General features: G+C 37.6%; 2 protein-coding genes across 4 annotated transcripts in view; one reads left to right on the forward strand and one right to left on the reverse strand.

The window, feature by feature from the left end:
• The window catches only part of LOC120534315 (G/T mismatch-specific thymine DNA glycosylase-like), a 40,586-nt gene extending 30,217 nt beyond the window's left edge, over positions 1 to 10,369 (forward strand). The window contains exons 10-11 of the mRNA XM_039761811.1: positions 796 to 924; positions 7,544 to 10,369. Coding sequence (XP_039617745.1) covers positions 796 to 924; positions 7,544 to 7,605 — 191 coding nt within the window. The 3' untranslated portion in view covers positions 7,606 to 10,369. The remainder of the gene's footprint in view (positions 1 to 795; positions 925 to 7,543) is intronic.
• A 1,888-nt stretch (positions 10,370 to 12,257) lies between these two features.
• The window catches only part of glt8d2 (glycosyltransferase 8 domain containing 2), a 65,738-nt gene continuing 59,540 nt past the window's right edge, over positions 12,258 to 18,455 (reverse strand). For all 3 annotated transcript variants that reach the window (XM_039761814.1, XM_039761812.1, XM_039761813.1), the window contains exon 11: positions 12,258 to 16,160. In XM_039761814.1, coding sequence (XP_039617748.1) covers positions 15,988 to 16,160 — 173 coding nt within the window. In that variant the 3' untranslated portion in view covers positions 12,258 to 15,987. The remainder of the gene's footprint in view (positions 16,161 to 18,455) is intronic.

Here is an 18,455-nt window from a genome sequence, read left to right on the forward strand (position 1 = left end):
TTTGAAGTTTTTTTTCAACTTTTGGTGTTGTAATATCTTTCCTTCAAAATGATATGTAAGCCATGAGTTTTCAATAATGAATATGTATGCTATGGATACTTATTTAAAAAAAAAAACAAAAGCAAAGAAAAATAATCCTGTATTTCTTTCTGCTGCTTCAAATTAGTAAAACTAGACATTTTACATGTAGATATTTGATTATAAAACTGTAGATGTTCTTAACACATTCACTGACACTTTTTGTAGTGTTTGGAAGCTTATTCCTACACCTGTGTAAATAAAAATAACATTTAAAGTGCATTGTTTGGTAAAAACGTTACTTCATTTTGCTGTAACATATGTGTTTAACATAACTAATTCTCAAGATGTAAAAATACTGAAAGAGAACTGTCTTACCATTATTTTGAGGGGCAGAACGTGAATATTGAGTAAAAGATAATGAAGTTATAGCCAGTTAAATCAAAGTGGCAGAAAACAGACAAAAATGAAGCAGAGTCTAAAGGGTTAATGCAGTTTTAAAATGTGTGGTAAACAGCATAAATGTTATTAATTGTGGGTTAATATTCATCATATTTGGTACCCACTGAATACCTCTGTAGAGTATTTTAGATTTAAACTAAATTTTTAGAATGTATGTTTCAGGATTAAAAACCACTTATTTTTAGCAGTAGTGATCTTTCTAACCCTGGCAGCTCCAGCTTTTAAGAGTTTTGGATACAAAGTATTTGAAATATTTTAACAGTGCAAATTGTATGTTATGTTAAAAAAAAAACTTTGTCCTTTTATCATTAACAGAGGATGCAAAGAGGATGGCCATTAAGGAGGAAAACTATGACCCTGGCTATGAAGCTGCTTATGGTGTAGCGTATGGAGAGACAGGACCGGAGAGTAATGGGCATTGTAATTTTTCCACTTCAGGGACAGGTGAGTTTATGTTAAACTGATAATTAATGTTTTAGACACTTTAGTTCATTGTCTAATTGAAAAATAGAGAAGTGGCTGTTTTATAGATTGTTTTAAGAAAAGATGTTTCTATTGGACAGGTCACTGGTAGGTCAATACATAATAAACTTTCGTACATTGATACTTTTCTTTCCTGTTGCACACATTTTCTGTTGTAACATAGGTGTCCATCTACATCTTTCCAAGAAAGCTGTGCTATAATGTATACAGAAGCATGTTACAAGGTTTAATGAGAGAGGTCATGTTCTGTTCCACTAAGAAAAAATGTTCTGTCTTGGCTTGTGTAACCACTGTTCTGTAATAGACTTTACATCTTAACTATTAGCGGAGTATGTCCTACCAGGTAGCCATTCAGATATATGATAGACACACTCTTCCAAGTCTGGAGAAAAGTATGTTATCCCTTTGAAACCCAAAGGTTACCAGAACAGCCTTTGAAGCCCATATAATTTGATAATATAATAGATGCTTATTGGCTTTCATGCCCTGTTTTCTTAAATTGACGTATTTGGCAAATCAAAATCACACATAACCATTTGATATTATGCAAATTTGAAGTGTGTAATCAGCACTATTATCTCAGCTTGCAATTTGAATTTCTGTTGTTGGAGGATCACAATGCTTCCATTGTGACTTTGGATCTTAGTGATATATCTAAGTGTCTTCCCCAGTTTTGAAGGGCTTCTAAAATTTTCTCACAGTCTGAAGTCATTATCTGTCTTGACATGATTGTGCCATCAGAATCGCCCATCAGCCAGACCTTCATCTTGGTGAGATATACTTCCACAATGGAAATCTTCATCCCATATCTTACTTAACATTTTAAAGTGATTAGTCCTGGTACATGTTTACTAAGTGTGAATGGATCTACAATGGTTTATTGTTATCTAGCACTACAAATTCAGTGATTGCACAATGAATTTTGTGGTTTTTGAGATCTGTGTTGGCAAGGTTCTAAAAAAAAAAAAAAAAAGTATACATTATTAAACCCACATGCTAAAAACATGTAATTCATACATTTTAGTACACCTTAGCTGTTCTTTGTCTAGTAATGAAATCTGCACTGTTTAATATCCCTTTCAGTTTTAGTCTCAAATGTCTGTTTTTTTTTAATAAGAGCAATTCTAAATTTTAAATATTTCCTCAGAGAAATCACTTTCAAACTGTTGTTGAGGAAATAAAAGCACAAAATGAGAAGGTTATCCACATTTTGCTAACGGAAAATATAAACTACAGTATATCTTTCCTAGAAGTTCAAAGATATAAATATTTTTATTGTCGGTGAGAAAAGTTGCAGGTGAAGTAAAACTTCTTCCTGTACAGACATTTCTACATTTGTAGCCCTCGTTGTTCTTACTTGTTGCCTCCATAAGGCCTTTCACATCACTTACAGGGACCTTCTTTTTTCTTAAAAAAAAAAAGATTCACTACAAGCAGGGCTGGCCTAACCATTAACTACAGTGCAAACATGTATTGTGATATTTACATGATTCATCAAGATAGTTCACCTTTGAGGTGCAGCTAAAAACAAGCTATAAAGGTTTTGCACTTATCCAAAGATGTGTGTGAGCAGTGCATGGCACAATAAAACCTCAGGGATTTTTTTTTGCAGTAGTCCGGTCTGCACACCTTTGTACTTCCGCTTCATGTTGGCATCTGTGGTTAAGTGAGGCTCGCAGCAGTATGGCATTTTAATAAATAACTGTGGCATTCTTATCGGGGCGAGGGCGAGTAGTTCCAGTGTGTGATATGGGAGCGGACAGCCCTGCACTTAGTGCACAGGTATAGGATCGTCCACGATCCTCATTGATGCCAGGAGTTGCTCATTACCACAGCTGTACTGCGTCCCCAGTTTAAAAGGGAAACGTGAGTGCGAGAAAGAAGGAATCGAGAAATGGAAAAGAAGGAAAGACAGAGTTTAAAGGGAGAAAAAGAGAAAAAGGAAGAGGCAGAAGGAGCCAGTGCAGGAGTGAGTGAACTGAAGAGAGCAGGCTCGAGGGAGAGAAAGGAGGTAGCTGGGAAGTGAGCTCCGTAGAGGAATGTGTGGTCAACACTCAGGGAGGTGGGGGAGAGGGTTTGTGATTGGAATGTGTCACTCCCGGCTGTGGAAGACTGGGGAAGGCTTGGGAGGAGAGCCCCCCAGTATTAGCAGCCTGGTCATTGGGGACCCAAGCCGAGGTCCAGAGAGGGAGCCTTTCCGTAGCCATGGGACAATAGGGACCTGGGGCCTCATGTATAACGGCGTGCGTAGAATTCACACTATAACATGGCGTACGGACAAAAGAGGAAATGTGCTTACGCACAAAAAAATCCAGATGCATAAATCAACTTCCACGTTCTTCAGCTACATAAATCCTGGTTGGTGTGAAAAGTAACACATGCGCCTGCTGTCCCGCCCCAACTCCTCCCAAAATCACACCTCTTTGAATAAGCAAATTAGTATAAATAGACCTTAAGCTCAGCCTTCTGTGAAAAGGCAATGGCAAAAGCAAGAGGGGAAAATAGAAGAAATTCAGTGAATACCAAGTGGAGGCAAAAAAAAAAGTTCTATTTGTTTGTTTAAACAGTGGTATAAATAACAAAAGGAAGTTAATCGAGTGACATAGCGTGTCAGAGAAACTCGAAAGCTCACGTTCACAAAGTTGCACAGTGCCCGAAGTAAAAAAAGTTGTCAGATATCAAAGTTGCCGTGAAAAGGCGAGTCGTAGCCCACCGTTTGAGTGTCATATGAAAGCTTATTAGGGTACAGAAAGAAAAATAAGGCACACAGTGGGGAGCATGAAATATCAACTTTAATCTCTAAATTTCCACTTTAATCACATAGTTTATTTTGTCATTAAAGTAGAACATCATAAACTTAATCTTAAAATTGTTTAATTTACTAGTTTCTCAATCCCATCGTAACTAAAGTAACACGTTAAATGCTTTGTTTTGTATTTGATGTTCTATGTGCTCTATGTGTGTGAATCACTATGTGCTTCCAGGCTTTCTGTTCCTCCGACTGGACACAGAATCCATTACATTCGTGGTGTTATGTTCATGTCTTACGCAAGATGCTTGCTGCGCCATGCACGACCTTCAATGAAATGCTTTATTGCAGCAGTACTGTCTTTTTCAAACGTACTAACCTGCAAACCCCTGTCCTTCCTTTTTTTTCTCCAAATACCCAATCGCCACACAATCCGTTCTGTAATAAATGTTAAGCCATATGTAAGCTTAGAACGCAGATTCTTCAAAACTTTTAAAGAACATAGAAATATCTTCGTAGTACGTGTTTAATTATTCCATCCATATATCCTTCCAGTGCCGTGTCAGCACCAGCAAGAATACATTGCATGGCAGGAACAATCCGTGAATGGAGACCCAGCGGCTCGCTAGTGCTGCGGCACCGTTAAATTAAAATTGCTACATTTCATCTTAAAATTATATAGTCATCATATGTAAATACGCGCTTTATAAAGCGGCTCTGGTTGTGCAATATTATAACTATTGCAAGTTTCCAGCGAGGTAATTGTACTTCTAAGTACAAACAGTTCTACAAGGAGCACTTGATGGACTGATTGAGTGCATTTAGAGTTCTTGGGATGAAACTGTTTCTGAACTGAGAGGTCAGTACAGGAAAGGCTCTGGAGCGTTTGTCATATCATAGCAGTTCAATAGACAGCATGGCTGAGGCAGCGTGTGCTTGATGCTATATTCCGATGATTCTCTTTCCGATCAGCTGCTGTACAGCTGTGATTCACACTCAGATAAAGTGATATAAATACTCAGAGTGGTGCAGTGAGAGTAGTATGGAAAAAGATGATCCTATGTGGGATCCGAGGTGCATTGAGAGTAACAACGCTAAAGCAGTTATGGTATTTGGAATAGTTTGACCATTCTGTGGACCATTATACTGTTACATATATACTAATATGTATATTACTAATAAACAATATGCGGTTAATTTCAGTGTATTTATAAAGCCGCGTCAGGGATGTGGATCTAAAAAAGAAAGGATAACCACACAGGAACAGTAGCACTGCCTTGACACTGGGTGCTGCCAGTCTGCAAAACCGAGCAGAGAACTTACGTACAACAGGGTATGAGCTACCGTGGAAATGTGCGTGGCTTTACACCAAGTTTAAGTTTTATACATCACTATTTGAATGTGAAAACATTCTTCCGCAACATTTTTGTGTGTATGCACGGTTTATACATGAGGCCCCTGGACCTGAGGAAGGTCCGCTGCGTCAACTGTTACGGCGACTCCTGCAAGGCCTACACGGGAAAAGCAGAGGAGCCGCCACTTAAAAGATTAAGGCACCGGGTTTTTAAAAAGGATAGTTTCATGTAAGTTGGTTTAAACCATGTTTTAATGGATGTGATTTCTATTTTTGTTTTAACCTCCACTTCACCTTAGTTCGATAAATAATTCAATTAAAAACAATTTTTTTTGAGAAGTGCACTTTTGGAACATTTTAATTTGTGTTTGATAAAATTACTGAGCACTTTGCACCTTCCCCTTGATTCATGTGTGTTTTGTCCTTATCAGACATACTCATCTGGTTACGTTATCAACAATGTCCAGTTCAAGAGGCTCCCTAAAGAAAATGAAAAGGGAGCAAGGAGCCGACCCTCACCGTCACAGCATCATTGTTATACTGTATGTTTGTTCTCTGCAGTCATTAAAAGGAAAATTTAGTTCTTTAAGTATCTCCAGGAAAAGAAAAGACTTGATTTCTTCTGTTATTTCTGTTGCTGGAAGGAATACCTACTTACAAAATGCCCTCTCTATAAGAGTGAACCAATCAAACACTTCCCACCTAAATATAACCACTTTTTATTGTTCCACTCACCTGTGGCACCTTACTGCCACAACACACACAAATGGCATACATGGGGTAAAAAAAAACCTTGAATGCAACCCTGAAGTGCATGCTTGGGGCCCAGTCCAATTGCCATGGGCCATCTTATGACTGCAGGTCTTTGGAGTGACCTGCCTATAGAGGAGTCTCCTAATCCAAGTGCACTCTGATAACCCTCTGACTGCCTATTTCAGACAGATTTGTCATTCTTCTCACACATGATAGCCTGGCCACCATTGTAGGGTAAGAAGGTATATTCTTCCCCTAGCCTGATGGGAAGTTGTCTAATGGGATATATAATGGGGGTTGCACCTTGTGCAGTGCCTTCCGAAGCTGTCAGTTGTGGAAAGGCTTTATTTTTTGTTCTATGCCTTCTCACACTGGTTCCATTTTGCTGTTTTTGTTTTAAGTGCTGAAATAAATTGCTTGTGCTGCCACTTTTAACTCTCATTGTCTTTTTGCAAACTTTGCATTATAAGTTAGTTTGTTCAGATGAAAAACAGAATTTTCTTGTTTGAACTTTGCTATTAACCATTAGAGTTAAAATAATTTAATCAAAAAAATTGCTCAGCCCTAACTTCACATTAGTATTTTTTTAAAGTAATGTATAATGTACTAGAGCATCATTCCTTCCTCAGTTATGTTAAAAGCTACCCAAAATTAAGTAAAAATTTGTTTTTGTCTTGTACATTGTTCTGCCAACTAATGTATCAGACATACTGTATTCAGTGTAAAATTCTTTATAGTTACCTCCGGTTACTAACTCTTCATCATCATCATGAAATGTGTGGAAAGGTAACCACAGGGATATAGATAATTCAGTATAGACACAGTCAAATTTGGATTTTTGTAATGCTTAAAAAAATTAAATGCTGTTCCTGCTGTGGAATTTACTTGTGCCACTTCATTAGCCCAGCTAATTAGCTAAGAAAACTTTCCTCTGCACTCTGAATACAGTGGCCTAAATGAGGATGTTTAACCAGGAGGCATTACACCCCATCAAATATCTTTCTAGTGACACTGAGTGGAGGACAGTGTTTCAAGACTGAGCAAATAAAAATAAATAAAGGTACAGGTAGTCATTGTTTACTCAAGGTAGAATGTACACAAACAGTCCAAAGATGCTATGAAAAAAGAGCAGATTTAAACCAGACAGCCCTAAAATTGGTTAACAGTTTGCTTCTGGTATTTAAATTTTTTAATGTGAAGTTTCTGTGATTGTGTATGTCTGGAGTAATATATTTCTCATACCCAATTTGTCTGTAATATTTTTTTATCCTAATTTGCAGCATGTTTTTATGTGCCTGCACTTCACCCTTTCCACGGTGTATATAGTTTATTGCCAAAGTTGTGCACCAAAATATTAAATGTTGGTTCTTTTAAGCTTTTGAATGTTCTTCCACCTGCCTTTTTATTCTTTTATCCCTTTGTTATCCTTTTGCATTAGTTTAGTGTTGAATCATCATAGGTCTATTTCAGGGTACAGATACAGATTTTGAGAATTTAAACTGTGCATTGGAAAAAAGTGAAAGTTGTGTATTTTTATAAATATGAAAACTAGGTTTTGTGTTTCTGTGGTAGGAAATTTTTATGGTTGATTTTCAAAATACCCCACTCATTGTTGGCTAATATCAAACCGACAAATTTGTCATTCCATGACCTGCTTTTCCTTTTCAGATTGCTACTTTTGTTGTCTTCTTTCAATTCACCAGTTTTCTCCCTCTCATTTACAGGTGTAAGCAACACAGATCTGAATGCACCACAAGCATTTGGACAAGTCCCAGAAGGACAGTAGATACTGCAAATCACTGCATATTGGGTTTCTAGTACTGTGGCACGCACAGCCAACAGCCACCAAAGGAGACTTTTAAACCCCTGTGGTTTCAAGGAGCTGCGCAAATGCTGCAGTTTTAGTGCAGTCGCTAAGACAAAGCCTCAGTTTCCTAACTGAAGACTTTTATTCCTACTATTTTTCTTTCTTTTTTGAGTTTTTTTTTTAACCTACCAGGCATTTTATAAACTTGAAAAAGACCTAGTGAACTGTTGAAGAATGCATTTTAGAATAGTTTTATCACAAACTATTTAAAAACCGTAGTAGGCTATTGTTTTATATTTAATGTAATTGATACATTGTGTTTTTTTTTTTAATTTTTAATCCATTTTCAGAGTTGAAAGCATTTTACAAAGTGCAATTTTACAAAGTTGGTTATAGATTATGGAAATGCAATAGTACACATCTGAAATTTCTGTACTTGATCAGGGTTTTATGTAAAGACTTCAGTTTCATAGGGATTTTATCAACGATGTATGTTAGATGTGTTTATTTTTTCACGACAAAAAGACAAATTAATATTCTTCATGCCCTCTAAAACAGTTGTAATTTTAAAATTATGATCTATTTGTATCACTTGTTCTATGACTAGCCAGTTTCATAAAATATTAATAGTAACTGATTTAATTAATTTGACCAAATAGGTTAAACAAAATTGTGGATGGCTATTGACTGATGTGGTCTAATTCTTCAAAGAGATGAAATAGAATCCGAGACATCTCTGACTGTATATATACAGTTAAAAGTCAGGCTTACAGGATAGGCAAGCTTACCATACTTCACTAATAGTTAATTTCACTCATTACTACTACTAACAGTTTGGTTTGACTAATTTGGTGCAAGCCAGCAACTTCTGTCCCGTTTGTTCTTTGAACTATTTTCTGTGATATTAACTTAGTGATCTGTTCCAGTACTGTTGGGCACTTCTCTGAGGCCAAAACTGGACTCAGATACAGTAGTGTGCAGCGTACATAATGTTACACCCCCAGTTTCCAGGTGCTGATTTATTTGAAAAGACACTCTTTATTCTTTAGTCAAAAAAGTTACCAAATTCAAGAAACAGTGAAATATCTTAGCCTGTCCTAAAATGTATGCTATAAAAATATAAAAACAGGAATGCTAGAGAAGTATTTGAAAATAACAAATTCTTTTCAATTTGAGTTGTCAATGCTGCACACTGGCAGATATTCATTTTATTACAATGCTGCAAGTTCACCAGTAGATGCAGAGCTGGAAGTTAAAGTGGAAAGATTTGTACACCAAGTACTAATGTAACTGACACTAGCTATCATTAGACTCATCTGTCAGGATTCACCTGGGAGTTTTGGTTTGCTTCTGCACTGCAGTGCTGATTTATAACCAACTGTTTTTGTTGTATGTTTTTGTCCTACTGTTTACATGTCTTATGTTGGAGTGTGTGTGGTGCCTCCATTCAATAATATATTCTTCTCCTCACCCAATCTTCTTTTCTTCACTGGAAACTTGTTGTTTGGGATAAGTTATTTTTCAGCATTATAAATCTTGCCATCTACAGTGCCTTTTATAAAGGATCAGGTTTTTTTCTTTGCCTGTCTCTTGCATCTCCTCTACTTAAATGCAGCTAAAAAAAAGTAAGGGATTTTTAATGCTGTTACCTAGTTGTCTGATGATGACATGCATGTAGCTGCTTTGTAGAGTTGTAATATTATAGTAAGGAGGTGGAGAGACTGATTCTGCACAGTATATTTAAGTTTACATCTTTATCTTCAAGTACTGTAAACAATTCAGTTATATTGCATTAGACTGAAAGCATTTTGTCAAATGTTTTAAGTTATTTTTAAATAATGAAAGACCTCATGGGTTGTAATATGCTAACTAATAGTCAGCATTAGATTTCTCAAATCTTTCCTGCTAAAGTTTTAAATTTATGCACACAATTTTTTTTCAAAGACTAACAGCATACTTTGGTGGCTATGAAAATCATGACGCTAAACACTTTTGTACTGCATAGTTGGATTCATTCTCTGGTACAGTGTATATGTATTCTATAAGGACACCTTGCGTGTCATTTTCTCAAGGTGGTGTATTTCCTGTTGTATTAAAAATAGTGTTTTTTTATTTAATATTGCAAGACCTAGTTTGGACTTAAGTGAAAGTTAATTGTGTTATCATACTTCCTTAAAATGTTGAGCACTGAAGTGGTTTTATTATACTTTTTAGAGTAAATGTGTAGGTGTTAAATATTTTAAATTGATGCCACAAAATACAGAGCTACACTTATGATACTTTTCAGCATCAAGGTCTTAAACATATTCAGTGGAGCAAATGTTACAAGTTGAGTTTGCTTTCTCTACCCCAGTGAGGCATATTGTGGGGAACATTTTCTGTGTAGCAGTAAGTAAGATTAGAGTTAACTTCAGCCTCTCAGTGTAACTCCATTTTAATCGGTCTTTCTGGATCGCAGTCCCTACTTGCACTGCCAGTAGTAACTAGGCTTACTGTTGTTGCAACAAACTTGTGAATCATGAAATAAGGGGACCTAATGAATCTAAAGAATATGGGTGCTTTTAAATATTACACAAATAAATGGCAGCTATTTGAGATTCTGGAGCTATTTTGTGGTGTATTCTGTGTTAACGATGACTGTATCCTTAATGAACATTGCAGATTTTAATTGTGGAAGAAACCAGAAAAGTTTAATTTGCTTAAAAAACAGTCTGACCTTGCACAATAAACATTTTGCATACCACCGTGTCTCTTTTGCTTGACTTCAGCTTGAAAATCATTTGTGCTTACAATTTATACAACTGCATCTTTTGTGTTCAACAGAGTTCTTTGAAGCTGTTCATTTCATCTTGGGCAGTGTTTATCTAATTTTAAATATTCTAAATAAAAAATATAAAAGTTTGTAAGTCATAAAAGTAATTAGGCTTGGCATATTGCTTTAATTATTACTTATCCTGCCTCATGACTTCCAGATTCCTGCATTTAAATCCCACCTTGGCTACTGTCTGTCTGAATTTCTTCAGGTGGGTTTTCTTTGGGAACTCCAGACATCTTGTACATGCAGGTTAGGTTGCCTGGCAGGTCTAAATTATCCTGGTATGAGTCCCTTGGGATAGACTGGCTTCCTCTCCATAGCTGATTATTGCATAATGCCGCTGGGATAGACCCCAGCAATCTGGGACGTAATAAATGACTGAATACACAGATTGAATTAGTTAAAAAGAAGAATGTGTTTAAAAGATGTTGGATAAACTGGATCTACTGAAGCTGTTCAGGTGATTCAGTTGGAAAAAGAATGGGAACTCCCAAACGATATGCTGTTGTAAGTATTGTAATGATACATATACTGTATTCTTAAAAATCTAAAATGCTGCATTGACCAAAAAATAAATAAATAAATAAACCTTATTCACCAGTCCCATTAAAATATGAGAAAGCAAAACAAAGAAACAAAAAAAAAAATATCCAGGTATGTATTTCTTAAAATTAATATAAGCCATACAAAACATTCAAGTGCTTGAGCTTTTGTAAATAGTAATTTGGAAAATTACTATTCATATTTTGCTTTTTTTTTTTTTTCAAAAACTAACAAATAATGCAAAACATAGTGAGCACATAACACCCAAATTTGATATTTATTTCAAATATATCATTATATATTGGGCAGTGTTTCTGTGTGGAAAAAAATAATCTTTAAATTTAGTATTTGTTTGCGCCGTCTAGCTGCTATGAGTGATGGCAAACATTTCCTGATTCCTGTCCCGTCTCTCTTGAAGGGATACATTAGGCCATTTGTCCGTGAAGGCATCAATAATGTGCTAAGGTAATAGACCTGGAACATCAAGTTTCTCTTTTCATTTCCTGCCTTTGACTCAGTGTTTGACCCTGCCTGTAAAACATTTCAAGTAAGCAATAGTAAATTATACTACTGTACCAGCAACTTATCTTGGAATGACCTTCACTTTAGAACGATGCTATATAAATTAAAGATCGACTAAACCTGTGATGTTGCAAGTATTTTGAAAATTTGGATGAAAGAGGTTTAGTCTCCATGTCCCAGTCTCTGAGAAGCACCTCCATAGCAAGATGCTGCCAGCACCATGCTTCACTGTAGGGATGGTATTGGGCAGCTGATGAGCAGTGAGTGCCAGGTCTCACCACACATACTGCTTGGAATTCTGTCCAAAGAGTTCAATTTTTGTCTTATTAGAATTGTCCGGACGTGTATTAAGGGCCAAAAATAACAATGTGTATACCCAACATGGGCCGAATCTTAAGTATACAGTTTATTACAGCCCTATTCTTTTGCCAAAAAAATAGAACTGATTGTAACAGGCCCAAAAAAGGACATGGTAACCTAAAAATGTTACTTTAGATTTCAAGTGCAATGCTCAATTCATACTGTCATAATTCATAATTGTCAGCAATAATAGTTTCTGAAGACTGAGATTATCAAAGTCAGAGTTGATATTCGTATTTATCCAAAAGCACAGCAGGATTCATCGCAAGCAGCAGATCTGGGGAATGACTAGCGTGTAGGGCACGCAGGGGGGTTGGCGAGCGAAGCAAGCAGGGGGCAGAGCCCCATAAGTAAATTATAAAATATTGATCAACAATTTATACAAGTGATCTTTTATATGCAGATCCATTTATTAAAATATTGTAAAGAAAAAAATGAAATGAGATTGATCAGAACTTAAACATAATATGTGGATTCAACTTTTTTGGTATTATATACATTACTGTGTTTTGAGTCAGCATAATTGTAATTTTATGGAAAGACAATTATTCATGAAATATTCTTGCTTATTGAAAACTTAATTGATATTTGCAGCTGAAACACTATGTAAACATAAATATACATGTATTTGTTTTAAATAAGTTTTAGCTATTGTACTAGTTTTACTTTTTTTTTAACACATTGTATTAATTAGCCCTTCCTAGTTCATGGTGTGTAATTATAAATATGAATTCCACTTATGCAGTACTTGCTTCTTATCAGTCATACTGTATGATACACACACTGTACACATACTGTAGTGAACACAGTACAAGCCCCCGTCCTTTTTTTTTTTTAAAAAAAACTATCAAAACATATACAAGCAGAGCAGAATCACTAGAGCTGCTGACCTTAATAAATGTTGGCGAGTTATAGTGGATGGTCACTCGTTTTTGACCCTTTCATTTAAAATGCACTGCACGACCATTCGTCAGATACATTTGAAAATGGTGATAGGTGGTCTCGTTTGTTGTTTTTTTAATTTTTATTTTTATGTCATCACTACTATAACTAACCGATGCAGCTTTTGTTTCTGTATCACTCACATTTTAAACACGGAGAAATAAAACAAGTTTTCATTGTTTTTTTTCTTGTCTTGTTCTACATTTTCCGATGTATTTAAATAAATTCAGAACATTTGTTCTAAACAACAGTGCACTGCAGAGCCAACCGCCAAGTCCTTTGACAGACCACTAATTTTTATATTCGTAAGTTGCCCCAAGCTGAACACAGTTTTCACAGTCACCAATAACATTACCATTGCAAGTTTAATGGACGTTCGCCAAACATGTACGTGCATATCTGTAAGCCTTAAATCTTTTTTTTCAAAATTGCAGACAGTGCCACCAAGGTAGCTGTTAAAGGTGAGCAGAGTGGCATCTCTCTGTCTACCTATCACTCGGTCCATCTTTGTCATCGTGCTTAAACCCTAACGTTCTTTATAGCAGAAGGGCTTGTCATCTTAATTTTCATATTTTAGCAGTTTCTATTTTAACAGTCTTATTAGATCTGATGAACTGTGCTACGCAAATATACACAATTGTACATTGGAAATGTATTTTAATGACTGGTAAAAATATTTGGCTAAATTATAAATGGATTTGATCAATATTTGAAGCATAACGTTAAATGTTAGTTTTTTGAGAGAACCAATCAGTTATGCCATGCCATATGTAACATGTTTTGAGTGCAGATGACGTGGGCCGCATTAAAAAGCTCCAAGGGTCCAATCTGGCCCGCAGGCCTTGAGTTTGACACCCCTGGACTAGAGAATCTTTTATCCTTATGTTTTCAGGTTCCTTTAAACACAGTTTGGGAAACTCCAACTAAGCTGTTATACGCGTATGCTTTTCACATGTTGGAGTACCACTGGGCTGGCAGCTCATCTCGTCAGAGGACCTCTGACGTTCTGTCACAGTGACCAATGGGTTCTTGGTCACCTCCCTGACTAAGGCGCTTCTTGCCCAGTTACCCAGTTTGGCTGGACGGCCAGCTCCAGGAAGAGTAACGAATGTTCTGTTTTATGACTGTTGAGGAAACTCTCTGCTCCTGGGAACACTTGGCGCTTTAGAAATGGTTTTCTGCCCTTACCCTGATCTGTTCCTCACTACAACTTGATCCAGGAGTTCTTTGGACTTCAGGACTTGGTTTATATCCAGACATGCAGTGTCAATTGTAGGACCTTCTGTACACAGGGACACGTCCAGTTAACTGAATTTATCACAGATGGTTGGACTTCAATCAGGATGCACCTCATTACAATCTGGAGCCCCACGGCTGAATACTTCAATAAATGAGAGATTGCAGGTTTGGATTTTTAATAAATTTGCAAGCCTTCGTGAAAACATGTTTTCACTTTGTCACTATGGCTTATGCAGTGTAGATTGAGAGGCAAAAACTGGCAAATGTTTCCATTTAAAACGTAATGATATCACAATGAAGTGTGTGGAAAAGTATGAATGTACTGTATGTGTTTCAATGGGCTTATGGAGAAACAAATGCAACATTCATTGAGCTGAAATTTCAAACTTCATTGCTTAAATACACAAATGAGAATAATAGGAAAAAAAAGTGCAATGATGAAAACATTAGCAAATCTATTGACAACTCCAGTCGCCTTCTACTGTGTTCATATTGTGTGACCGCATTTTGCAGCTGCTGAGTCAGTAAGCCTCTGACTCTGCAGTTGGAGGATGCCATCCTGTTATTGTCTGTTGCTGTTGGTGGCCATTCACAATGGAGGGTCACTGTCTTGGGATGTTGTGATGCAGGGCTTCCCAAAGGTGATGATAATATCTGAATGGAAGGCAGGTCAGCAGCTCCTCCACACTAGAATTCCTTAAGACAGCTGTGTGTCTGGCCTGGCATTTTCCTTCTGTAGGTCCATACACACACACACTCACAGACAGGACGTGTGCTCCAGCGGCACATTCAGAAAATTGAGCTGGAATGACGTACCCCCAGTGCACACCATGGGCATCGTAGTGAGGTTGGAAACAGGGTAATGATTACCTAGGGTCCACTTTTGCTTCAAAGCCTGGAATGAAAAGAACGTGTGACAGACATGGATCAAGAGGAAGGGGCCCACAGAGACTGCATTATGTATTGGGCCCAGAATTCCGTGCGACACCCCTGGTGGACACAGCACACTTTCTTTGATTTTCTCATGTTTATTCTGCTATTAACTTCTTTTTTTGTTGTTTGTATATTTCATTTATGAGACGCTGGTCATTTTTATAGGATGTGCTCAGCAAATGTCAATACACACCCTGCACCTCCAACTCCTGCACTCCCTGGTTAAGTAATAAATTTGGCTGCAACACCGGACTGCTTTTCAACAAGTTTCTGGTAAGAATTTTATTATACTGTATTCCAAATCTGACAATTGTACGATATTCTGTATTGTATTTATGTAATTTCAAAAGGCCTGGAAAAATAAGTTAGTTATAGGCCTTAATACCCATGTTGAATACAGTGGTTCTTGTATGATTTTTATAGGTGGTTTCAAATTTGGAGATTTTTATTTTTCTGTTCATTGAATGTTGAGGTTGCTTTTATGTTCAAGTTAATTTAATCTACCATCCTTTAATTTTGAAATATGCTTGTATTTAACATGAGACTGTTGCTCCTGTGTCTTAAAATCCAGTTACTTTTACACTTAAGCTGAGGGTCACCACATTGCTCCCTGGTGGGAACTGAACCTGCAGGCTTTCTGACTGTCAGTTCCCCACTGTAGACGCTTCCTATGCATACACACAGACGAAGCAGTTTAAATTGCATTGAGCTTTTTGGGGTACACGCAAGCCTACAACGTGATGTCCACACAGGCCCCAGACACAATCAGTTCCCAGTCAGCACTGATCCTAATATTTGGACAGAACTAACATTTATCTACAGCAAGTGTGTACAAATAATCTGCTTTGAGATTCACAGTCTACACTACACGCGAAGAGTTCAGCTACTCTTCTGTTTACCTGCGGCTCTGTTGCAAAGTCAAAAATTAACAAAAAGAAAAAGCAAAAATGCAAAGGTATAGTGGCTACTCTTCTCCTTCCGCTCACATCCACATTTAGCCAGGAGGGTCAGCTATTGGGCCTCATGATCGTGAACCTTCCAGATGGGTCGGGGATGTACCATTTTTCCCAGAGTTCCTGGTGGGCACAGGGGTAATCCCAAGGCTTGAATCTGCCATTCCAGTGAAGAAGTTGAGCTTCTTGGAGGAAGTTTTCGGAGTAGCGGGCATCGGGGCTCCACCCTGGGTTTGAAGAGAAGAGTGAATCATAGAGTGGGTCTCTCGCTAAGCATCTCCTCCATATATTCAGCTCATTAACATCTACATGATTTCCTCATAGGACAATTGCCGGCAACAGCTGTCAGTATAATGTGTGTTGGTATGTTTTAGATGTATTTTGTAGCCATCATTTTGTTAGTGCTTTCTACAACACAAAATAAATTGATAGACTGACAACATGGATGAATGGATTGCAGAGTCGAATACCTTAACCTCCTAATCCAGTGTGGATTTGCAGAGATCAATAGCATGGGGATCAAAGCAGCCTTGGTAGTGGTGTCGTTCACTGCAATTACATTCACTGTTACGTCAAGAAAATGCCATTCAGCCTAACAACACTCGCCAGTCCTGCCCACCTAATCCACCCAAACAACATCAAATCGAGTTTTGAAAGTCCCTAAAGTCCTACTGTCTACAACACTACTTGGTAACTTAGTCCATGTGTCTTTGGCCCTCATCCTGAAAAAGAACTTCCTAATGTTTGTTCAAAATTTACTCTTTTAACAAATCTCCAGCTACGTCTCTGTGTGTTTTTGATGAACTCATTTTAAAGTAACAACTGGGATCCACTGTACTAATTCCCTTCACAATTTTAAACTCTTCAATCATGTTACCTCCTAATCTCAGACAGAACAACTGTTTTATACAATATATCATGCTTTCTTTTATCTAGTTTGTGATGCTGTGAAAGGTCATACAAATAAAGGGTGATTTATTGCTCTGCCTAAAATGAACGGATTAATGCAAAGTCAGAAGTTTGCAGATACTTACTGTAGGGTGAATTCTTTAAAACTCACTTAATAAGCCCTCCAACAGATTTTATACTGTCACACTATAAATTTAGTGTATTCTTTAAGATAACTGCATTGTAATTCTTTCCAACTGTGTTCACAGGCAGAGTATTTCATGTTTTATTGACTATATCACAATTCCAGTGGGTCACAAATTTACATACTCTTTGTGTACTGTGCCTTTAAAACAGCTTGGAAATGTGCTTGGGGTGTGTATGTGTGTGTGTGCCCTGCAGTGGGCTGGCGCCCTGTCTGGAGGTTTGTTTCCTGCCTTGCGCCCTGTGTTGGCTGGGATTGGCTCCAGCAGACCCCTGTCACCCTATAGTTAGGATATAGCGGGTTAGATAATGGATGGATGGATGGATTACAAGTCTTTAAGCAATTAGACAATTTGATTCTTATAGTCTAATTGGATGTATGTCAAGGCCTACCATCAAACACTGCCGCTTTGCTTGACATAATGAGTAAATCAAAAGAAATCAGCCAATACCTCCACAAATATGGACCTCCACAAATCTGATTCATTCTTGGGAAAAATTTCCCAGTGCCTGAAGGTTCCATGTTCATCTGTACAAACAATAATATGTAAGTTAAAACACCACAGGACCACACAGCTGTCATACTACTCAGGAAGGAGACACACACTGTCTCCAAGAGAAGAACGTACTTTGGCACAAAAAGTGCAAATCAATCACAGAACAACAGCAAAGGACCTTGTGAAGATGCTGGAGGACAGAGGTAGACAAGTATCTGTATCTACTGTAAAATAAGTCCTGTATCAGCATAACCTGAAAGGCTGCTCAGCAAGGAAGAGGCCACTGCTCCAAAGCCACGATAAAAAAGCCAGACTGCAGTCTGTAGTGGCACATGGGGACAAACATCTTATCTTCAGGAGAATGTCCTCTCGGTCTGATGAATCTAAGATGGAACTGTTTGGCTATAATGACCATTGTTATGTTTGGAGGAAAAAGTGTAAGGCTTGCAAGCCAAAAAAAAACATCCCAGCCATCAACTCTGGGGGTGGGAGCACCATGTTGTGGGAGTGCCTTCCTGCAGGAGGGACTTATGCACTTCACAAAATAGATGGCATCATGAGGAGGGAAAATTCTGTAGATCTACTGCAGCAACATCTCAAGAGCTCAGCAAGGAAGCTGAAACTCGGTCGCAAAAGGGTCTTCCAAATGGACAATGACCCCAAGCATACCTCCAAAGTTGTGGCAAAGTGGTTTGAGGACAACAAAGTCAAGGAGTGGCCATCACAAAGCCCTGACCTCAATCTGATTGAAAATTTGTGGGCAAAACTGAAAAACTTTGTGTGAGCAAAGAGGCCTACGAACCTGTTCCAGGGACACCAGTTCTGTCTGGAGGGATGGGCCATAATTCCAGCGACTTATTGTAAGAAGATTCTGGAAGGCTACTCCAAACTATTCGACTCAATTTAAACGATTTAAAGACAATGCTACCAAAT

The sequence above is a fragment of the Polypterus senegalus genome, chromosome 8, assembly GCF_016835505.1.
Source record: "Polypterus senegalus isolate Bchr_013 chromosome 8, ASM1683550v1, whole genome shotgun sequence".
NCBI classification, from domain to species: Eukaryota; Metazoa; Chordata; class Cladistia; order Polypteriformes; family Polypteridae; genus Polypterus; species Polypterus senegalus.